Source organism: Dryobates pubescens, chromosome 16 (assembly GCF_014839835.1).
Source record: "Dryobates pubescens isolate bDryPub1 chromosome 16, bDryPub1.pri, whole genome shotgun sequence".
In the NCBI taxonomy this organism is placed as follows: domain Eukaryota; kingdom Metazoa; phylum Chordata; class Aves; order Piciformes; family Picidae; genus Dryobates; species Dryobates pubescens.
Window position 1 is genome coordinate 7,804,298 of NC_071627.1, and position 24,036 is coordinate 7,828,333.

At 43.8% G+C, this 24,036-nt stretch overlaps 1 protein-coding gene across 2 annotated transcripts in view; it reads left to right on the forward strand.

Moving 5' to 3' along the window:
• Window positions 1-24,036, forward strand: part of RAPGEF6 (Rap guanine nucleotide exchange factor 6) — a 142,416-nt gene that overhangs the window by 35,303 nt on the left and 83,077 nt on the right. The window contains exons 5-6 of one of the 2 annotated variants that reach the window (XM_009896896.2): window positions 13,903-13,972; window positions 20,261-20,404. In XM_009896896.2, the coding sequence (XP_009895198.1) occupies window positions 13,903-13,972; window positions 20,261-20,404 (214 nt within the window). The remainder of the gene's footprint in view (window positions 1-13,902; window positions 13,973-20,260; window positions 20,405-24,036) is intronic. The other variant, XM_054168285.1, reaches the window with a different exon arrangement.

The window sequence follows — 24,036 nt, forward strand, 5'->3', positions numbered from 1 at the left end:
TAGCAACTTTTCTTTGATCATTCTGTGAGAAGCTGCTGTTACAACTGATTGTTAGTGAGATACTATCAGCCTTTGTAAATCGACTGGAAGGTGATGATGATTTAATGGCTGTTTCCTGGTACCTCCTCACAGTACTTGTCCTTTCTGTCATCTGTCCCATGATTACCTTAACAGATAGGAAGAGACTTCACTAGAAAATTGTAAGCTTAACCTGTTTAAGGTGTTGGCTGAGCTCTCCTTCTCTTGCATACTCTCCTTCTCCATGCCTCATTTTATCCACTATCTACCATTTGGTAGTTTCAGTCAACAGAGCTTTTGGGAAGCCCTAATTGTCTCCTGCAGATCTTTTGGAAATAAAATATTCTCTAGATTCAAGCCTGAAAGAGGCACAGCCCCACAGAAGCATGAGAAGCTGGTCAGTCACTGCTGTGTTGTAACAATCTGAGCGAGTAAAGGTGTAAGCTGTGGTTCGCTCCACTTGAGAAGGGCTTTCTGTACAACCTGGGTTGATTTGTATGCAAGATGCAATTCAGAAATTGGCTTCAGAATTGGAGGGGTAAGACTTGCATCCAGGTACAATGAATCTGTTCAATATTCTGACACTGACAATCATGATGAGAAAAGCCCTGTGTAAGATATTTTTTTTTGGGTTAAGATGAAAAGCAGATCAGTCCATAATAGCAGGTACAAAGTTGACCTAACCTTGCTTACTCTGTTGCCTGGAGAACAGATTTATCAATAGATTTGGCATAGTAGTAAAAGAATTTGCTTCTAATGTGAAAGTGATGGCTGGAACAAAAGAAGAGGATTGACAGATTTTGTGGAGGGAAAATCATGTCAGCAAGTTAAGGAGTCTTTGTGTTAACCTTGCTTGTTAATCAAGATAATTCATGTGAACAGGATATTTGAAGGAGATTACTCACAGCAAGATTAGCCATAGGAAATATATCAAGGGCCTGGAGGAACTTTTGAAGCCAATTATGTGGATGACAGCCTCCTACAGCTGTGAGAATTGAACCTTGGAGGGAAAACTACAAAGTCTTGAAACATTTAAAATGTAGTCTTGTTAAAAACAAACACTTCTCTTTTCTGAGCTCTTCCAAGAAATTGAGGAGCAGCCCTTCCAAAGTCTCATGAGTGGAGAAAATGGGAGTCGTTGCCCTGCTCAGGTAGTGCATGTCTTAGCTAAAAACACTTACCACCATGAGTCTGTCTTGACTGGAGCGTTGTGATATCTTTCATGAGTGGTGGAGATGCATCAATGGCTCCATAAGCCATTTCTCTTCTTGAGCAAAAGAAGGGGGCACAAGTGCTTGGGTTGAGAAAATTGTCATAATGAAAGAACAGTGGCTTGGGTTAAAATTATTGTAGCTGCTTCTTCTACTAAGTTAGTATTTGTGAATGACTATGAGTTTCAAAATACAGTAAAAACCAAAGTATTTCAGTCTACTCTGTAAATTCATGGAATTTGTTTAGTTTGGAAAAAAGCTTTAAGATCATTGGGTTCAACCACATGTGAAAAGTACCAGAAGCAGAGAAAATTCGGTGGCTTTACAGCCTGTCAGTGTTGGTAAAGAAGAATGCAAGCTTAAAGACCTGCATGACTTAAATCCCTTGTGTTTGAAAAATCTTTCAGTTTTGCTGGATGCAGCCTTTTGTTTGCAAATGTATCGATAGCTCAAATATATAATCTAAAGCCAGATCAATTTTACTTCTAAAACCTGCAGTGCTGTTTTCTGCAAACTCTTGTGAATTTGTGCCATTCATTGAAAAATTAAATGAGCAGCTCAGAGCTGCTGCATTCCCCTTTTCTGCACTTTTCTTCCTTCCCAGATTTAACTTCATTAACTGCTTTCTGCCTGGACTGCACCTGCTGTAGGCATGCTCTGTCCCAGCGCTCCTGAGTATCCTGGATTACCTTAGCCCACTTTCACTAGCAAGCCCCCTGCCCCACACACAGACAGGAGGGAGTCATAGAATGGCTTAGGTTGGAAGGGACCTTAGAGATCATCTACTCCAACCTCCCTGCCGTGAGCGGGGATGCTTAACTAGACTCAGCTGCTCAGAGCCTCATCCAGCCTGGCCATGAACACCCCTAGGGACATGAAAAACCCTGTAAGCCGAGATAAAGAGTTTACTGAGCTCCCGTGCTGTACCTTAGCAAAAGCAACATCAGCAGAAGCCAGCAATAAAATGGTTCCCCAAGCACACAGCAGCCTGCACAGCAAAGACCGAAACCCCAAAGCCAGAAGCAGCAACTGGAACAGGAAGCCTCTGATGTTACAGTCTGAACTTCCAGCCCCATGATACTTTGCTCCAGCCAGCACTTCTGTTTCAGGGCTGGCATGATGGCAGCAGCATGGGATTAAATATCAGCAGCAAATTCAACTCAAACCATGACACTGAGCCTCTGCTCCTCCTGTGCTTTCCATCTCCATCCTGCTCTCTGCAGTTTAAGTCCTGCTGCCTTTCAAGGTTGGAAGAGACCTCAAAGATCATTAAGTCCAACCTGTCACCACAGACCTCATGACTAGACCATGGCACCAAGTGCCACGTCCAATCCCCTCTTGAACCCCTCCATCAGTACGAGATGTCCCTGCAGAGGGGTTGGAACTAGATGATCTTTAAGGTCCCTCCATCAGATGCCAAGCTCTAGACACATCTGTGTGTCTGGCATACAGTAAATGTAATTTTGGAGAAGCTTGCAGTTGCCAGTAGGGTTCTGAATTCTGATACAGTTTGAAACAATTGGTGAGACAGTGGAACAAATAGCTCAGAGAAGCTGTGGACACCTCATCCCTGGAAGTGTTTAAGACCAGGCTGGATGAGGCTTTGAGCAACCTTCTATGACTGAAATTTCTTGATGTGACTATAAACACCAGAGAGGTCTTAGGGTAATATTCCATCAAGGGTTTGCGTCACATTTGAAGACTCTTTGCAACTAACTGTTGTAGATTGTCTTTCTGCTTTCAGTAAGACAGCTCAAGGCTTACATCCCTCTGCTTATCCAGACTAGTGAGATTTTTCTACTCAGGGCTGGGTGAGAAGCAATGGTTCTTCAGTGCATTTGTGGCTCTAGATGAGGTGCTCTTTTCCCTGGGTATTTCTCTAAGTGGTGGCTCTAAGTTGTAGCATCATTTGACAGCCAGCAAGTGAACTAACAACGTGGGAATGCTACCAGTAAATGTATTTTGTAAAACTAATTAATTCAGCTATGCTTGTTCATATTGAAATTCTTCTGGCAGTGCTAGTGCTCTGAGGGAAGTACTCTGAGGAAAAAGGGGATGTGGCTGAGAAGAGTCCCTGTGTAGTGAGAGGCCATGTGTCCTGGTCTCCTGAAGGGCAGATCCTTGTGCTGGAGGCTCTGCTGTTAAGGATTGGGAAGATGTTGCAGGCTAACAGCAGGTCTTTCAGGTTTTGGCATGAAACAGTCTTCTAAGAAAGCCAAGTGAATGAAGACAGACTGTAGTTGTACTTGTCACAGCTAAATCACCAAATAATCTTGTCCATAGTTCCCTCCATCCCCAAATTTCATTTTTGCTCTATGCATAGTTTCTTACAGCAGCTGCCTATGGAGGTTGTCTAGGCTGCAAGGGATGCTGATGCCACCACAGACACAGTTACTTATTAGCTAAACTAAAACAGTCTGAGAGAGATGAAACTGGAATCAAAGGGCAACGTGGTTCATTTATATCCAAATTACGCTTTTGCTGAGGCTTAAGCACACAGCCTGGAACAGTTGCAAAGCTTCACAAAAAGTGGTAGGTAAGATACAGGCTTCCTCAAAGCTTTCTGGTGTTCAGAGCTTAAAGTAATTAGTGTGACATCTAAAGCTTGCAGCCTTGCAAATTCGAGCAGTGTGTTAGGCAGCCTCCAAAATCGTTCCCAATTAAAACTTTCAGCTGAAGAGATAAACCTGCTAAATGTTGTTGTTGTTGAGAGCTAATGCAAAAAAATGGGTTTTGATGACTGGGTATTAATTGCAGTGGGTGTTTTGCATCCAGCCATCTATCTTGTGGTCTCAGGTTTCCTTGAAACCATTTTCCACTGGAGTTAAGCGTTCTGATCTTTCCATAATTAAGTTACTTTGAAATGCCCAGGACTTGTGCAGCATAAAGTATCATGAAAGCCCTGCTGCATGCATTGCTGAAGCTGTTGGTCAGCCTCCACACATCCCTCCCCCCTCTTCCCCCATTTCCTTACTTTACTTTGCATTTAGAGGGTGATTTGGGTTGCTCAGTGGTTTGCAATGCAATGGGAAATACTGCAAAGGCTTTTGATGGGACTATACTGACTGTGTGCTCCAGAAAGGCAACTGGGAGACTTCCCAGCAGCCCAGTTTGTCAGATGACCACAGAGTGATTTGGTCTGGAGGGGACCTTAAAGATCATATAGTTCCAGCCCCTCTGCAGGGACATCTCGTACTGCTGGAGGGGTTCAAGAGGGGATTGGACGTGGTCTAGTCATGAGGTCTGTGGTGACAGGTTGGACTTAATGATCTTTGAGGTCTCTTCCAACCTTGGTGATAACTGTGACCAGGTTGCTCAAGGCCCCATCCAACCTGGCTCTGAACACTTTCCGACTTGGAGCCTGCACATCTTTATTGAGGAACCTGTTCCAGTGCCTCACCACCCTCATGGGGAAGAATTCCCTCCTAATGTCTAATCTCAGCCCAACTTCTTCCAATCTGAAGCCATCACCCCTCATCCTGTCACTCCATGTCTTTGTAACAAGTCCCTCCCTAGCTCTCCTGTAGGGCCATTGAAATACTGGGAGGCTAAGGTCTCTCTAGAGCCTTCTCTTCTTCAGGCTGAATAGCCCCAACTCTCTCACAGGGAAGGTGCTGCAGCCCTCTGGTCATCTTCATGGCCTTCTCTGGATCTCCTCTGACAGTTCTATGTCCTTCTTGTGATGTGGGCTCCAGGGCTGGACACAGTACTCTGGGTGGGGTCTCATGTGAGCTGAGTAGAAGGGGAGAATTTTACCCCCTTGACCTGCTGCCCATGCTTGTTGAAATTAAGGCCTCTATGCAGATGACCAGAAAATCAAATTATTCTTATGAGGATTTTAGTGTTGATTACATTCCTGTGTCATGGCTGTCCTGTGCAACCTACTCTAGGTGAACCTGCTGTGACAGGGGGGGTGGGCTAGATGATGTCTAGAGGTCCCTTCCAACCCCTACCATTCTGTGATTCTGTGACTGCAATGCAGAAAGCTCAGATTCTGCCGTCTCTGCCTGCAGTCAGTGTGTCTGTGTTACTACCAGTAGTGCAACTATGCAGGTTTTCCCCCCTCTTTGTCACTTCCAGCCAAAGACAAGGAATCTAAGTGTAAAATTCCATTTTTTAAAGAGTATTTAGATTGGGGTTTAATAATGCTGATTACTGTTCCAAGCTGTTTATAGTATACTTGTGTAGCACACTCAGTGGTAACCGAACGGATTTTATCCTGGAGCTGAGCAGCAGCTACAGAATCACAGAATTGTTTTGCTTGGAAATGACCTCTAAGATCATTTAATCCAACCATGGGTGTCCTGGGTGTTGCTGGAGCAGTTGTTCTCCACAAAAAACACTTTTTGAGGAGAGGAAAAATGAAATGCAGTTCAAATCAAGAGTAAGCCCTGACTTGGGGGGGGAACACTCCCACCCCACATTTAATCTATTTAAAAACCCAAACAGCAAGTCCATTTCTTATGCAACTTTTCTCTGCCAGGCCAAGTAGTGCACAACATGTTTTTGCTTTGGAGAAATCCAGCCAGGTTATTGGATGTGTGGAGGTCACAGGGTTCTCTGTGCAGTGGCAAAAAAAAAAGTACAATTTGTCTTCATCTTTCTGTTCCTAAGAGCAGTCTGACAGGCAGACAGTTTGAGAGACAAGTGCATTCATAAGAACAAAAGATCTGCAAAGAACTGCAACCCTTTTGTTTGTTGTGCTGATAAACTGGTGTATCAGTGTCCCAGCCCAGTCCTACATGTGATCCAGCAGCAAGTACCTGCAGATAGCTTTATGGTCAGTCACAGATAAGGATGTGCGTTATTGATACCAATTCATACAGCCTGGATAATACCCTGATTTTGTAGTTCCTGGAAAACACAGAACAAATCTTTAACTGCCTGACATCTCCTCATTGAATCTTTGATGCATGAAACATCTGAAAATATTGTTTCAGGATGTAGTGGAAGACTGTAAATGTGAAGATGCCTGCTAATTAGTGTTCAAACAAATACGGAGTTAGCATTCAGTCTCGGTCTCCATCTGTTTGTAGGCTGAAAGCTCTTCAGGACAGGCTGTGTTTTTACCTTGAAAGTAAGGGCTGCATCTTGAGTATTTCATAAGGAGAAACCATCAGTGATGAGTAACTTGAGTCTGCTGATATCAAGAACATCTCAAGTGAAATATGTCTGCAATTCTTTGAATTCGTCAGTCCTGAAATCTCAGATGTATTCCAGCACCAAATGGGTCAGGTTGTATAACATCTGGGGATGAAGTATCTCTAAATATTTGTGTTTAGAGAGCTGGGAGTATTTGTGTACATCCTGTTTAAAGAACTACGTCATTATATTACAGAATCCCAGCATGGTGGGGGTAGGAAGGGACCTCTGGAGATCACCCAGTCCAACCCCCATGCTAAAGCAGGGTCACCCACAGCAGCTTGCCCAGGCTTAATGCCAGGTGGGTTTGGAATCTTTCCAGAGGAGACTCCACAACCTCTCTGGGCAGCCTGCTCCAGGGCTCCAGCACCCTCAACATCGAGGAAGTTTCTCCTTGTGTTTACAGAATCACAGAATATATTTGGTTGGAAGAGACTTTCAAGATCATCCAGTCCAACCTTTGACCCAGCACTGAAATGTCAACACTAAGCCATGTCCCCAAGTGCCAGGTCCACACACTGCTTAAACACCTCCAGGGATGGTGACTCCACCACTGCCCTGAATGTTGGGAAGAAACTCTTTACAGTGAGGGTGGTGAGACCCTGTGACAGGTTGTCCAGGGAGATTGTGGATGACCCTTCCCTGGAGGTGTTTGAGGCCAGGTTGGATGAGGCCATGACAGGGGGCTTGAAATTAGATATCTTTAAGGTCAGTTCCAACCTGACCCATTCTGTGTTTCTGTGATCCAGCCCCTCTGTCAGTGCACGTTTAAGATTTTGGAGTTCAGCTCTGCAGTCAAGGAGATGACATTAGCAGATCATGCAGTGGAGAAGGGACAGATGAACCAAGGGGAGGGTGTTCTTGGAGCCACGGGCTTTTCCATTTCAATAGCTCTGATGTGATCCCATGGCCTGAGCACCATTAGTGGTTGTTGTATGATACTGCTCCGGTTGAACTGACATTCCTTCCTCACATGATGCAATTGCCTAAACATTTTCAATTACCAACAGCAGTGGATCAGGAGGAAAAGAAGGTTTCTTGCAAATGAGGCATCCATAAATCAAGGGTAAACAAAGGTGCCTTTGGTATGTGGAAGACTTTTTCCTCCCCTATGACAGTGGTGCAAGCCAGTGAGTGAGTGTCTGCAAATTAATGATGCAGATGTAATAGATGAATATTAAGTGGCAAGAGCCTACAATAAAAATACTTAAAAAAAGAAAAGAAAAAAGCATAATGTCCTTTATAGCAGTGACTTTTCTGGGCATCCAGCAGTGGGAAGCTATAAAGTAACGATGTTAAATTTAAGGCCCTGTTAAAACAAGCAATTAAATGTAGGCATCCAGCAAAACTGCAATTGTTGGAGCGTTCAGGACGTTGCACCTTTGGTTGTATGTCCTTTGGCACAGTTTCTCCTGCAAGGAGAGCTGAATTGCCATTAGTTTCATGTTTTCTCACACTTCAAATATTTCTATTAGTTTAAATTCTTAATTGGATTATTCTTCCCACTCTCTGCTTGAAAGCACTAAAGCACATGCAACATGCTGCACCTTAATGAGGTTTCCCTGCTTTAATTCCTTATCTTGCTGCCTACAACATCAAAAGGACTTGGCATTTAGGGATGTGTCGGGGTGAGAGAAACTGCTGTGATGGTTTGTAAGCAGAGCTCCTGGTGTGAAGCTGAAATGGGCTTGGTGGGTCTGACCTCCCCAAGGTGCAAACCTGTCCCAGTGAAGTGGCTCCCATGGTTGTGGTATCATAGTGATGTGGTGGTTTGCTGAAGTGCTGAGTTGGGTGACCAATAATGGGATGCAAGATTTGCAAGCAACTCCACCACCACAAAGGATGGATTAGTCCCAAAGAGAAGGTTGCCCTGTCTCTTCCAGAATTAGCTATACAACTCCTCAGAGCTCTCCTCTTTGAGAAGCAGCATGTTTTAAGTTTGGGTGAAAGTAAGTTGGCATGAAATGCTCCTTCTCCTTTGGAAGAATGCTGTACACAAAAGCTTACTCCTGTCTTCCCAAGCAGGATTTTATCTCCTCCATTTCCAAAGCTTTGTTCAAATTAACCTTTTCCCTTTCCTAATGGCCTGTTAGATTTTGATACTGCAATCAGTTAATCTCCTAAGCATTTTCATACCTTTGTAAATACTCTACCGTGTAGTTCTTCTAATGTAAATATTTACTAGCTAGAAGATGGCAGGTTTCATACCAGACATGAATAGGTGACTCCAGAGCCTAATTATTCTCTTCTTCTTTGACTATCACAGTGCTTATTAATTAATTTAATGCCTGAGATATTCTTTAAAAAAAACCCACCCAAACAGTAAGTGCTGATTACCTGAAATTCCCACAAAGACTTTAAACCATCACTTCAAAGCAGCTTTAGAAGACTCTGGGACTGTCACACTGCTGCTTGCTCCTCCCCAAACATCTTCTCTTTCCTCGTTTCCCTCAGGTATGCACACCCCCTGGTTCTGGCTGGTTTGAATGTGTCTTCACTTACTCTCCTGAACTTTAGTGGTGACTAATGGTCTTTAGTTCAAGTAAGGCCAACCAAACAAATTGTGACCAATGGTGTACATTTCCAGCTTCTTGGAGAGACAGGAAGTTACTGGGGAGAGTCCAGTGGAGTCCAGTGCTGAGGGGACTGCAGCATCACTGTGAGGAGGAGAGGCTGAGAGCCCTGGGGCTTTAGAGCCTGGAGAAGAGCAGCCCCAGAGGGGATCTGATCAGTGCTCTGCAAGAGATAAAGGGTAGGGGGCAAGAGATGGGGCCAGGCACTTGTCAGTCTTTCACAGTGACAGGACAAGGGGCAGTAAGCACAAACTGGAACCCAGGAGGTTCTGTCTGAAGAGAAAAAAATTCTTTGGTAGGAGGGTGCTGGAGCCCTGGAGCAGGCTGCCCAGAGAGGTTGTGGAGTCTCCTTCTCTGGTGAGATTCCAAATGCCCCATGCCATTGTGATCCTGGGCAAGCTGCTGTTGTTGCCCCTGCTCTGGCAGGGGATTTGGACTGGATGATCTCCAGAGACCCTTCCAGTCCACGCTCTTCACTAATTCCATCAGTTAGACCAATGCGTGGTATGCCTTTGCTGATGTGTTTGCTCATGGTGTTTTCTTGTTGCCTGTTATTAATGTTAGTGGATGTTACTACTGAGGAAAGAATTTTCCCTGGTCAGTGATTCCAAGGCTGAGTTTGTTTATTCTAAGCATTTCATTGTGCAATTTTACAGCACAATTAGGAATGGAGATGCTTCTAAAGCTTTGATTAACCTTGACAGATGAGTGAAATATACTGGTGTTAGCAAACCTCTGGACTGGCAGAGAAGCTACATGTGTGTTTTCTAGAGCACAATATGGATTAAGTCATCAAAAAAGTTAAAAAGCTATGTTTCTAAAACACATTGGGTGTGTTAATTAAGAGGAGTGCGAAAAAGTGGTGGTTTTAAAACACAATGATGGTTATGGCTGGGGAAAACCATATGATGCCTCGTGTTTTTAAAGGAGCTCTGTTGTGGTATAATCAATAAAACATCTCATGATGTGCACCAGGAAATAATTAAACTTGACCTATTGACTTCTAAATACGAGGAATTTATTCTTTAGGATGGGTTTTATCTTTGCAACCTAATCCTTTAGTGAGTATTGGGTTGTTGTAAAGTGCTTGATGGACCAGAAATGATAGTGCAAAGAGCTTGACCTTTGTTCCCAGCGCTGTTCTTTCCCTTGCATTACTGTTTAGTGCCATTACTTAATTAGCAAATGTTGCAACAGAAGCAGAGGGGAGCTTGGCAGTAGCTGAATTTCACAGATGTGTTTATGTAAAATAAAACAAAAAGTAAACAACCCTCCCTCAACCTCTAGTAGCTTGGTAAATTGTTGTTAGGTAATGAAAACACTGGGCTGGAACAACCTGCAGCAGAACATTGTAGCTTTTTCCTAACTGCTGGGGATATAGCGATAGTAGAATCCCAGCATGATGTGGGTTGGAAGGGACCTCTGAAGATCATCCAGTCCAGCCCCCCTGCTAAAGCAGGGTACCCACAGCTTCTTGTCCAGCATCACCATGACCAGGTGGGTTTGGAATCTCTCCAGAGAAGGAGACTCCACAACCTCTCTGGGCAGCCTGCTCCAGGGCTCCAGCACCCTCACACTAAACAAGTTTTTCCTGCTGCTGAGATGGAACTTCCTGGGTTCCAGTTGGTGCCCATTGCCCCTTGTCCTGTCCCTGGGCACCACTGACAAGAGTCTGGCCCCATCCTCTTGTACCATGCCCTCTAGATACCGATCAGCATTGAGAAGACCCCCATAGCTTAATCTGTTCTGTGAAGAAAAAAGCCCCAACCCAGCACCAGAATGATTAATTGTGTTTTGAAAAGCTGTAGAAACACACATCCAGTTGCACCTAATTTTGTTAGAATTTTGTTTGGGAATAATGAAAAAAACCAAACCCAACCTATTGTCTTTAATGAAACAGAATTAGGGCTGTTTAACATGCAGAGGATACCTTAGGAGGGTTGGTTTCACTTTGCTGTTTGCCTTCTGGAGAACTCATCACCTGGAATTTCAGTTCACCTCCGAGTTCAAGCATGTACTGTGCTGAGGTTAAAAGTGACACTTTCATGTTTTCTGAACTAAATGAGCTTTGTTGTAATAGTGGGAGTGTTTAGCTACTGTTTTTGATGTACTGCAGATACTCCAGGCTGTCATGCCTGGGTCACATGCAGTGTGGAAAAAGCACGAGAGGAAACACGAGCATTTTAGCTATGAGCTGCTTACTATAGATGTGTGAAAATGCCAGCTTTCTGTGTGAAACTTGTGCTGCTCTGCCCTGCTTTAGAATGGGGTGAGAAAATTTCAGCTGTTGTTTCTGACTCCATGGTAATCATATAGATTAAAGTTTCTGGGTTTGTTTTCCAGTAGACCATTAGTAAAATCAGGTCTTGGTAGTTTAAACTGGCATGCTTGCTAATTGCAGTACTTTATCCTAGCTGGATTACATTGGGAATTCTTTGTTGGAATCGTTGTAGAATTGTAGAATGGTTTGGGTTGGAAGGGACCCTTAAGATCATCCATTCCAACCCCCTGCCATGGGCAGGAATGCCTCCTACTAGCCCAGGTTGCTCAAGGCCTCATCCAACCTGGCCTTGAACATCTCCAGGGAGGGGACATCCACAGCCTCCCTGGGCAACCTGTTCCAGTGTCTCCCCACCCTCACTGAAAAGAATTTCTTCCTAATCTCCAGTCTAAATCTCCCTTCAATCCATTGCCCCTTGTCCTATCACAACAAGCCCTTGTAAAAAGTCCCTCCCCATCTTCCTTGCCACCTCTTCAGGTACTGGAAGGTTGCTTTAAGGTTGCCCAGGCTGAACAGGCCCAATTCTTTCAGCCTGTCCTTGTAGGGAAGGTGCTGCAGCCCTGTAATCATGTTCATGGTCCTTCTCTGAAACTTTACTTGAATCACTTCACAGTTGAGTTGCTTAGATGTCTTCTCTGGAGTTGCACATAGCCTACACAATTTTTTCTGCCCTCCCCTAGCATGTGTCTTTGAAATATTTTCTACAAAAGTAATCATGTTTCAATGGATATTTGCTGTTGAGATAACCATGTACATACCTCAAATGTTCTGTGTGCCTGAGGCTTGAGCTGTACATCCCAAGCCTAACCTTAGTGAAAACAGATGGAGCTGACCCACTTTTTAGGATTTGTCTCCACACTTGTCTTTAACCTCCTCATAATTCACACTTTACTCTCTGCTTTGAGTTAGCTGCTTCTGCAGTTACTTCACCTGCTGATAGGTGTTAAAATGTGATTGTTGCTGACAGTCTGAGTTTGTAACACAGCAGCTACAACTCCTGAACTGCTAACCCAGCCATGAGGTCGTTCATCACATTGGTCGTCTTTTACTTTGAGGTCTGTATGGGATCACTGGAGTTTAAGCTCAGTTGAGTGTGGTGGGATGAGCACATCTAACTCAAGCTAGCAAGTCTGTAGTGAGTCATGGAGTAGCTTAGGTTTAAAGGAACTTTAGAGATCTACTCCAACCTCCCTGCCATGGGCAGGGAAGCCTCTCAACTTGGTTGCTTAAGGCTTCATCTGTCTTGGCTTTGAACACCTCCAGGGAGGGGGCATCCACGACTGCCCTGGGCAGCCTATTTCAGGGTCCCACCACCCTCATACTGAAGAACTTCTTCCTAACATCCAGTCTAAACCTACTCTCCCTCAGCTTCCAACCATTCCTTTTGCCCTGTTGCCAGACACCCTTATGAAAAGTCCGTCTACAGCTTTCCTGTAGGATCCCTTCAGGTACCAGGATGCAGCTATAAAGTCCATCTGGAGTCTTATCCAGGCTGAACAGCCTTACCTCCCTTATTGCAGAGGTGCTTCTTTGTGGCCTTCCTCTGGACTCGCTCCAGAAGTTCTATGTCTTTCTTCTGATGGGGACACTAGAACTGGCTGCAGTATTCAGGATGGGGAGCCTCGTGAAACTATATTCACCTGTTTTGGAGATCACAGAATCAATAAGGCTGGAAAAGACCTCAAAGATCATCAAGTACAAGATCTTTCATTCTGGGCACTACTACAGTCACAGATTAATTGAAGAGGCTATTGGTCTGTAACAACCCTCCAGCAATATCTAGCTCAGCCTTATACACACACACCACCACCCTCTCCACTCCACTCCACCTGCCCCCTCCAATTATTCCAGCAGTCTCAGACCTGCTTGCATCATGCCAGGGATTCCCCGAAAGTCACCTCTGTTCTTGGGTATCCTGAAGGCTGTGGCCTTTTGGAGTCCATCAACTGAAGCATATCAAATTGCCTCTTTCCTTAGCCACTGCTTATCACATTTTGTTGCATTTTTTTGTTTCATTTTTCTTGTTTCTTAGAGACCTTAGAGCTGCCTTTCAATACCTGAAGGGGACCTACAGGAAGGCTGGGGAGGGACTGTTTAGGAGGGCTTGTGGTGATAGGATGAGGGACGATGGTTTGAAACTGGAGCAGGGGAGATTTAGGATGGACATCAGGAAAAAGCTCTTCACAATGAGAATGGTGAAATCTTGGGACTGGTTGCTCAGAGATGTGGTTGAGGTCCCATCCCTGGAGACATTCAAGGTCAGACTTGATGTGGTCCTGAACAACCTGAGCTAGTTGGAGATGTCCCCGGTGGCAGCAGGGGTGTTGGCCAAGATGGCTTCCGACCCAATGCGATCTGTGAATGTGTGGTTTAGAGGATCTAAAAGTAATGACTTTACAGAAGAACATTCTTTGCATTTAGGCTTTCCCTAGGCACTGATGAGACATGCTGAGTAAACACAACAAAGCAATCCAGATTACTGATTTTTCACACAATACTTTTCATCAGTTCTTCTTTGTCCTCTCTTTTCTGTTTCTCAGGATATTGCCATTGCCAATCATTTTTATTCCTGAAAAGGTTAAACAGTCTGCTCATCTCATGTTTTGTTTGGTTTTTTTTTTTTTTTTAATTATTATTATTTTTCATTTGCCTTTTTTTTCCCCCCATCCCACTCTAGTTTTGGCAAGCAGTCTGGAGGAAAGCGAGGATGCGAATGTATCATATTGGAGCCTTCAGAAATGATTGTGGTAAGACAGATTATTAATTTTGGTTGGGGTTTTTTTTGTGTGTGTGTGTTTGTTTTTTTCCTCCCCCCCCACCCCCAAATGTATTTAAAACTATTGCTGCTTTCAGCAAATTCTTTCTGTTTTATAGCAGAAGGCACATTGTAAAGCATTCCATAAAACTGCAGCAGAATTGCCTTGATTTCAATTATACCTATGGTTGCTATCGGAGTGGCAATAGCTATGTAAATTTAATCTGGATGGGTAAATGATGATGATTAGGTCATTCTTTCTCAAATTATGCTTACTTGAGTTTCCAAAGCCAACCAGTTACGGCTGAGTTGAGCATTCCTGAGTCAGGAAACGATAAACTGTGAGCCTGAATACTTTATTTACACCCCCATCACCCATTTCACTGCTTTTTATTGCCCGTGCCAGCCACGCTGGATCTGGTGGGAAAGGCTCTCTTACTCCTAGGCTTTGCACTTCCACGTAGTGTGGAAGCTTTTAGGTAAGAGGAGAAGTACCAGAAGAATGAAGGATCAGATTTTCAGCTCAGTTGTCACCAAACTTTTCCATAGAATCATTCAGGTTGGAAAAGATCCTTGAGATCATCTGTTCCAACCATTACAGAAACATAGAATTGTTAGGGTTGGAAGGGACCTCAAAGATCATCCAGTTCCAACCCCCCTGCAATGGGCAGGGACACCTCACACTAGATCAGATTGCTCAGAGCCTCGTCCAGCCTAGCCTTAAAAATCTCCAGGGATGGGGCCTCCACCATCTCCCTGGGCAACCTGTGCCAGTGTCTCACCACCCTTCTGGGGAAGAATTTCTTCTTAACATCTGATCTGAATCTCCCCACTTCTGGTTTTGCTCCATTCCCCCAGTCCTATCACTCCCTGACACCCTACAAAGTCCCTCCCCAGCTTTCTTATAGCCCTCTTCAGATATTGGAATGCCGCAAGAAGGTCTCCTCCAAGCCTTCTCTTCTCCGGACTGGACAACCCCAACTTTCTCAGTCTGTCTCCACAGGAGAGGTGCTCCAGACCATTAACCATGCTTTACCACTAAACCATATTGCTAAGTGCTGCATTTTCTTCTGCTTCTTCAGAACATGTACTTATATCTCCAAGTTCATAGAATCACAGGATGCACTGAATTGGAAGGGAGCTCTAGAGGTCATCTAGTCCAGCTTCTGCAGTAAGCTGGGACATCCCCAACTAGATCAGGTTGCTCAGAGCCCCATCAAGCATCAAGTGCTTGCAGATAATAACTCAGTCCTTCCTAGGCTGATGTTCACATACTGTCAGTAGCTGTAATATTAGGGGTTGCTTAGTGCAGACCAATATTGTGCTCTAGTGGTGTGGTTGGGGAGAGGAGGTTGTTGTTCAGCTTTGATCTTAGGAGATGTTGTTAATGGGTGCTAGAACAGAAACAATTGTAGTTCCAAGAAGCCACATGTTGGTTAATTAGGCTCAGATCTCTCTGCTATTGATTTGATTCCTTACATCTTGATATGGTAACATTAAAACTAGGATTTGATGGAGTCTCTTCCTCATTGAGTGTGTGGATGTTCAGCTTCTATGAGCAGTGTTTCTCACAATACACTGAGGATGTCAGCAATGTCCTGTACTAAGTTTGCTGTCCTTCATGCCATTCTTTCTGTGCAGTGTCAGCCTGATTCTGCACAGGGGCTTTGATAGCATCAGTAACATGCTTGTTGCTGCAGCAGATGTTTTAATCTACAGTCTCCTATGTCATGAAGAAAGCACAGATAGGAATGCAAGAAGCCAATCTCAGCCTTGTAGTGAGAATTCATTTGTGTATTCCCAGTTATCCAGTCTCTTAAAACTGGAGTTTTATGGAGGAGATTTGGGTCTCAAGGGACACCACAGGACTGCCTGGGTGAGGAGGTGTGCAGCCGCGCCAGTGCCCCAGGCACTCTGCTCTGCCACATCTGCTTTGCATTTTTACCTCTTAACTGCTGCTGCCAGGATTTGGTGTGCTGAGCCCTTGGGTAATGGAGACTCTGAAGATGCTGAGGGGCCTGGAACATCTCTGTGAGGAGGAGAGGCTCAGGGACCTGAGTCTGTTTAACCTGGAGATGAACAGCCTGAGAAAAGCAAGGGGATAGGACCAGACTATTTTTAGTGGTGTGGACCTGATTGTGTCCAGGTGGGTTTGGAACCTCTCCACAACCTCTGGGCAGCCTGCTCCAGGGTTCCAGCACCCTTACATCAAAGAAGCTTCTCCTCCTGGCTTCCAGTTTGTGTCCATTGCCCCTTGTGCTGTCACTGGGCACCACTGACGAGAGTCTGGCCCCGTGCTCTTCACCTTTGCTTTTAAGATATTGGGAAGATCTCCATAAATGGAAGAGCAGCTTCTGTGCAATCTGTGCTACTAGTGAGAAACTGACTTTAAATAAACATTGTGTGAAGAAATTAGAGCTTTGTGTATGTATGTGTGTTACACACAAGTTACTTCAGGAGCTACAACTGTGGTGAATTTTTTTCAGAGCACACTGTCACAGCCTTTGGAGAAGCCAGTGTTGGCCAGGTCAGCAGTATCAAACACAGTTGGGTTGTCCTTGCAACTAACTCACAGCCTGGACAACTTTCCTCTGGATTTTAAAGAGCTTGAATTTTTCTGTAATTGTAATTAACTGCCAGTGAAAGTCACTTAAAAGTATCTTAAATCCTTTTCTGGAGCTTTTTTCTGTAGGAAAATCAGGGAATTAAAAGTGTAAAATTGCTGCTTCATTATTTTCATGTTCATGTTTTACAGCTAAATGTAGCTGAAGGTACTATTACCTCTCACTTTCCTAGGTAGAACTTCAAAGGGGGTGAGGAGGAAAGCATCAGTGAGGTGGTGTGCACCTTGCTAATGATCTACACTCACACAAGGTGTACTTGACTTTTATTTCCTTGATTAATTCTTATTAATTTATCTTAGTTCTTTTATTTTCTCTCTTTTTAATTTGCAACATACTAATGAGGTTTAAGACATAATGAATATTTATCTTCAAGCAAAAGAATTAGCTACTTTAGTGCAGTAAAAAACCACCATCCTTTCTGCTGCTGACTGATATTTTTTCCTACTTTTCTTCCACCTTTTCCCTTCTCCTTTCTGTTTAGGATGTAAATCAGTTTTGTAGTAGGAACCTTCTGGGAACTGACCCGTTTTAAAGGCCATAAAATGTGGTCAACTTAAGTTAATGAGGATAACAGATAGTGTGTGAATGGGCATTGTAGCTTATATTTTTGGAGGCTGAGCAATCTATTGAATTAATAATGGGTCCATTTATCACTTAAGAAAATGGCCCAGAATTGCAGCATGTCTCAGTGTCCCTTCTGCTGTTCCTTGGTGCTTTTGTCTGCTTCTCAGATCTAAGTATAAGATTTCAGAAGAGCAGCATAATACTTAGAGGTGGAAAACATTTTACTGCTGGCATGGGCTGCAGGCTAGAATTGAGGACAGTGCAGTGATCCTCCTTGGTTTTTATGTGGCAGCAAGTGCTGTGGGTGAAGCTGGCTGTAGGGAAGCACTCTGTTCCTGCTACTATTCAGGGTTAATAAACTCAACACCCTTGATTAGAAACCAACCAGTTAATCCCCTGCTCTGGGCTTCTTGTTACATACTGGAAATTAAATAATAGGAAGAACTCTTACAGAGCAGCAGTCTCCTTCTGACCTGGTAGCCTGTGAGCATGTTTATCAGCCTGGTCTTCCTTGCTGCCTTAATGGCACCAGGGAATCATAGAATAGATTGGATTGGAAGAGATTTTAAGATTCCATCTGCAGTCAGCAGGGACATCTGCAACTAGAGGAGGTTGCTCTGAGCCTCAAACAACTTGACCTGGAATGGTTCCAGGAATGGGACTTCTACCACCTCTCTGGGCAGCCCCCACATCTCATAATTTGCTTCAGGTCCGTAGTCTGAAACTTCAGTATAGACTCTCAGACTGGTTTGGGTTGGAAGGGACCTTAAAGATGATCTAGTTCCAACTACCCTATCATGTACCTCCTGCACCTCTTACTAGACCAGATTGCTCAAAGCCCCATCCAGCCTGACTTTAAACACTTCCAGGCTTGGAGCCTCCACAGCTTCTCTGGGCAGCCACCTTCATGGGAAAGACTTTCCTCCTAATGTCTAAGTTAAATCCATCTCCATCCAATCTGAAGCCATCACCCCTCATCCTGTCACTCTATGCCCTTGTAAAAAGTCCCTCTCCAGCTCTCCTGGTTTTATTCATTGTCCTGTGCCTTTACAAACAGGTAGTAAAGCTCTAGTGAAAACTAAGGCTGTCTTGCAGAGCTCTGCTTTTCTGCTGTCTATTTTGACAGCCCTGTGCTGTGAGGTTCACTCTTCTTTTTTAACTGTTGTGTCTTAACATTGTCCATACACGTTGTTCTCTGTGGAATTAAAAATAACCCACAAAGTAAGCCCAGGTGCTTGCACCTTCCTCTGACCTCAGACAGGCTCAGATGCCTAGAAAAAGTGGCATGAAAAGTAGATGTGATCTTGCTTTTGTGATGGTTTAGGTATTTTGGTTACTCTCTTGTTCCTGTCAGTTGAATCTTTCCGATTTTCATTCCTTTGTATCTTTTGAATTCTAGTTTACACACAATCCCAGCATGGTGGGATTGCAAGGGACCTCTGGAAATCATCCAGCCCTCTGCTACACCAGGGTCACTCTTGGCAGCTCGCTGGTGATCACAATGTCCACGTGGGTTTGGAATCTCTCCAGAGAAGGAGACTCCACAACCACTCTGGGCAGTCTGCTCCAGGTCTCCAGCAATGAACTTTCTCTTCCTGTTCAACTGGAACATCCTGGGTTCCAGTTTATGCCTCTTGTCCTGTCATTGGACGCCAGTGATGCAAGTCTCGCTTCATCTTCTTGCCCTCCACCCTTTAGCTATTGATAGCATTGAGAAGATCTCCAAACACTGAAATAATTTACCCAAGTATGTGAAGTGAGGGCTGTGTAAGACCACACAGAGGTGGTTCTCCTGTTCAGTACTCAGGTCTGGTGTTTAGGTTTCTCAAGTGAAATCTGGGTGGCAGGGGAAAACAAAAATCATTGAGGTCAGCAGAAACTCTTGTACAGTAAATGTGGTGTGGAGTCTGCAGCCTGTTCAGATGCATGTCTGCTCTGCTTCCTGCTAGGAGGTATTTTTCCAAAACATTAGAAGGAAATGGGAAAGGATGAGACTGCTTTTTATAGAAACAAGGAATTGCCAGTGAGATACAAAGGTTTCCCATTTGCTTTTCCTAACCAGATGCATTCACCTTGTTTTGAGTCTATAGTCATAAATCATATTTAACAACAAGATAGGAATTTGTTTCCAGTTGTGTTATTGTAACCTGCTGGGAAGTGAAAGATGTCAGGGCTGCAAAGACGAGGAGGGGACTGGAACACCTCTTATGAGGAAAGACTGAGAGAATTGGGGCTTTTTCATCTGGAAAAGAGAAGTCTGAGGAAGGATCTCATCAATGCTGATCAATATTTAAAGGGTGGGTATCAGGAGAATGGAACCAGGCTTCTTTCATTGGTGCCCAATGACAGGACAAGGGGCAACAGGCACAAACTGGATCATAAGAAGTTCCATCTAAACATGAGGAGGAACTTGGTTAATTTAAGTGTGATGGCCCCCTGGAGCAGGCTGCCCAGAGAGGTGGTGGAGTCTCCATGTCTGGAGACATTCCAAACACAACTGGATGCATTCCTGTGTGACCTTCTTTGGGTGGTCTTGCCTTGGCAAGGGGGTTGGAGGTCCCTTCCAACCCCTACTGTTTTGTGATCGGTGAAGTAACTCTTAAAAAGCTGGAACATTTCAAGTTGATTTGCTGTGAGTGGTACCAGAAGTTAGGCTTTTTAAAGTCACAGCAATACAAGCAGGCTGTGATTGGGTGCCTTGGTCAGGTTATGAACGCTCAAAGAAATATATCTTCTGTGGTGAAGGTACCCTTGAAACGAGCGGGGTGACTGCTGCAGTGTGACCTGTGTGGGTGCAGCAGGGTTTCTGCTGGTGAGTGACATTGTTTAGAGGATATGTGTGACTCTTTTTTTTTTTTAAACTTTAAGTCTGTTTCCTGGAAGGAAGCTGTGGCTTCCAGCTCATTGTAATAACGTAGTTCTGAGACATGCAGCAGTGGTTCTCTGAAACGTCTGCGTCCGTTTTCTCAAGAAGGCTTTAACTGCTCTGAGCTGATGTTTGTTCCTTCCTCATGAGCTTCATTCGGCTCCATCGCCTGTCGGTGATATGGAAGAACTGGATGTTTAACCAGGAACCTGAACATGTCTTTCAGGTGGAGAACTCCAAAGACAATGAGGAAAACATCTTGCAAAGAGAAGTCCCTCTCAGGCAGTCCCGACGGAGGTTTAGGAGGATCAACCAGAGGGGCGAGCGTCAGACCATCACCGACAATGTGGATGCCAGCAGTTACATCTCGGTGAGTCTGCTCTGCCTTGGGCCAGCTTCTTGGCCCCATGGCATTTTATTTTACTGAGAAAAGCTGCTGAGATGAAATAGTCCATGTTTGTTGCTTTGGAGAACACTCTTTGCCTTGTTGGGGAGCAGTGGAGTGCTTTGGATTGGAACACCTTAGGTGGCAGGGGAGATTTAGGTTAGAAAACAGAGGATTTTTTTGGTTTAGAGGTTTTCAGTCGAATACTATAAATGAATCTTAACAAGTTGGCTGGAGAGAGAAATGGTCATTCGTGGGTTTTGGTAGGGTGTTTTGGTGGCTTTTGGTGATTCTTTAGTGGATTTTGGTGTGGGGTTTTTTGGTGGCTTTTTTGTGGGGTTTTCAGTGGATTTTGGTGGGGGTTTTGGTGGATGTTTTTGGTAGATTTTGGTGGCTATTTTGGTGGGCTTACCTACAGTTCTTTTGGCAAGATGTAAGAATTGGTAGGGGTTTTTTTGCCATTAATAACCTCATAAGTAAGGTTTGCAATCAAGTCAATAAGAAATGCAGTTTAGCACAGTATTAATGCTCTTGTGTTTGGTTTATCTGCTTAAAAATAGCGGGTGGTAATGCAGGCATCAGAGTAACGGCCACTAGTGCTGAGGCATGTAGAGCTGCGTTTTCAAGGCCACAATGCTTTTATGAAGGCTGCTTTTTACCATTATTTTTCACCTACAGACTTCCTGCCTGGCAGCAGGATATCCATCTGATCTAGACAAATTATTTCATTGAAAATAATTGCTTTGGATACTTGGCTTTGGAAGGTTAAAAACCAATACAAACTTTGAAATACATAAACCTCGAGTAGTCTGTGCACAGAAAAGGAAACAACAAAATCATTTCCAACACCCCCTCCTTTTTTTTTTTTTGTGTGCTGCTTTTCATCTCCACCAAAGGTATAAAGCTTCTATTAGCTGGTACACTTTAAAATATCTGTGTAGTTAGCTATAAATTAAAAGATGTCCTCCTTTTCAGAGTAAACTGCTGGTTTTTTCTGCTTATTGGTAGCTGTTGGGTTGCAGGTGGTTTTAGACTCCTCACAACATTACCCTGTATGTGAGTAGAGATTATTTCAGCATTTCTCTTGTAAGAAGAGCCCCTGTTGCTGTGACAGGAAGAGAAAATGCTGCCTGAAGTTTAATGTCCTTGGCCACCTCATTTTGAGAACTGTCACATGGGTTGGGTTTTATCATTAGGAAGCCGTTGAGTTAGTTACTGATGAAATGAGATGTTGGATGCTTGTGCTCTGGGCAGTCATGCAGAAGGCTTTATTGGGAATTAAATTCCAATCTGTGCATGACAAAAATCTGTCTCTTTCTCTTTGCTGTTTGACAGTGAGCAAGCAGGAAGAAAATAATTGTCAGACTTTATTGCTAAGAGGAAGAGAAAGTGGTGCGTGCTGTGCAACTTGCCTGGAAGGGCATGAGGAGGGACTCAGCATCTTTGGTCTAAGAAAGACCAAGTTTTACAGCTTCTTGAGTTTCAGAGGATACCAGTTAGTGTTGGAAGGAGCCAGTGTGGTGCATTCACAAGACTAATCAGTCAAGAAGTGATGTGCTCATTAGGATTTTTCTTGATGCTGATTTACTACTTTGTCACCCATGACACAGAGCCCATGTGTACCTCTGCACGTAGAGCTTCTTGTTGCAAACCTGGCTTCCTCAGATTTACAAATATATCTGTGTTTTCATGAAATCACAGAATGCCAGCTTGGAGTGGACCCCGAGGATCATCTGGTTCAACTTTTCTAGGTGAAATGGGATGGCCCAGCACCTTGTCAAGCTGAGTCTCAAAACTGCCCAGTGTAGGGAGATCCACTGCTTCCCTTGGGAGATGATTCCAATGCCTGACGGTTCTCAGGGTGAATCTTGCTCAGTATTTGATGGGAAATGATAGAAACTTCATAACTGAACAGCACATTCCTAAATCTGCCTTTATGGCAGTTAATTAGGAATAGATAAAAAGAGTCTTGTTAACACTGCTAGGTGTTTCCTGGATGAGTGAGTCCTAAGAGGCAAGGAGTAAACAACCACCTCTCCAACAGAAAATCTGCAAGCTGTTGGGTTTTCAGCAGCCTGAATTGAAATACCAATCCTGGCTTTGGAAGACTATAAGATCCTAATTGGGAAGTGTCATCCTCCCAGTACTTGGTATAGCAAAAAGCAATTTGTAACTGAATGTATGACTGAGAAATCAAAACACAATAAGCAGCTGCCTGTTTGACAAGTAAATAAAAATTGGGCTCTGATATTTTCCTGTATTTCCATCATTATCTGGCAAAAGAATAAATTTTTCTGAGGTACTGTTTGTTCTGTGCCTAGGTTTAACTCTTACCTGGGTGAGTCTGATCATGCATGGCTGTTGGGCTTGAGCCACAGGCTTTATGGTGTAACCCTTCATGGGCAGAATAAGGAGAAAGGTTCTTGAATTCAATTTCTGTTTGACAAGAACTTGCAAGAACCTTGCTGCCAGAGTGGGAAACTGTTTACAAACTTGCTGGCAGATTTTCTGTCTGGCAAAAAATGAAGGAGTAAGTTGTATTTCACTCTCCAGCTTGTTGCTGAATGCTCTCTGACAGATGCTGAATGTAGCCTGATGGACCTTTTGTTAGCCCTGTGTATTCAGGGAGGGCTCGGTGCTTCCCAGCCAGTCTGTGGGGACTTCAGGCTCCAGTGGTAGGGTATTGGAGTACTCAACATAGCACTGTTTCAAACTTCTAATCTCTCAGACAGGTAGTTTTCTGCTTTCTGAAGAAAAGCAGCTATTGAAATTCAGTATTGCTTTATCCCAGCTCAGAATTTCTTTTGCCTTTTGTGATTAAATAGAAGATTTCTTGTGTTTGCTTTTAAGGGGAATTATCTGTGCAATCTCCATTAACTCCTTAAAATGTAAATCTCTGAGCATTAAATAGACTGTGATTGGTATTGATGATTAAGGTTAATATTTGTTTTTTTTATAAAACATTACCCATGAGCTTCCATCTACTTCTCACATGGAGCTGTTTGCTTGTTACTGCTGCAGCTCATTCTGTAGAGATCCCTGTGATGGGCCAAGTTCCACGCACAGGTATTTTAAACTGCTGTTGCCATCTCTGAAGCTCATCTTTTCTTTTATGCCTTTTACTAAAGTAAAGGAGTCCTAGTACTTAATCTAAGCCTGTATCTTCAGGGCAGTAGAGATTTAAATTGTGGCAGGTACACTAACTTGTTTTATTTCCCTGCCTTGAATGAACTGACGTTAAAATTGAATCCTCTGCTTGGTTTTCCTTGGTGAAGAAGGTACCATTTAAACTCTTTTACTATATTTTTGTGGTTCATAGAGCAATGTTGTTTCACAAGCACTGCTCTCCTGCACAATAAATATCCAGAGATAGGAAAATTTGTGGATGTTTTTTTTCCCCTCCTTTTTTTTGTTCCTCCTCTTTCCACCCTCCTTAAACATGAAGGGTTGCAAATGACCTCTAAGATCATCAAATCCAACCATCAACCTAACACCACCATGGCCATTAAGCCATGTCCCAAAGTGCCTTGTCCGTACATTTCTTGAACACCTCCGGGGATGGTGACTGCACCACCTCCCTGGGCAGCCTGTTCCAATGCCTGACCACTCTTTCAGGA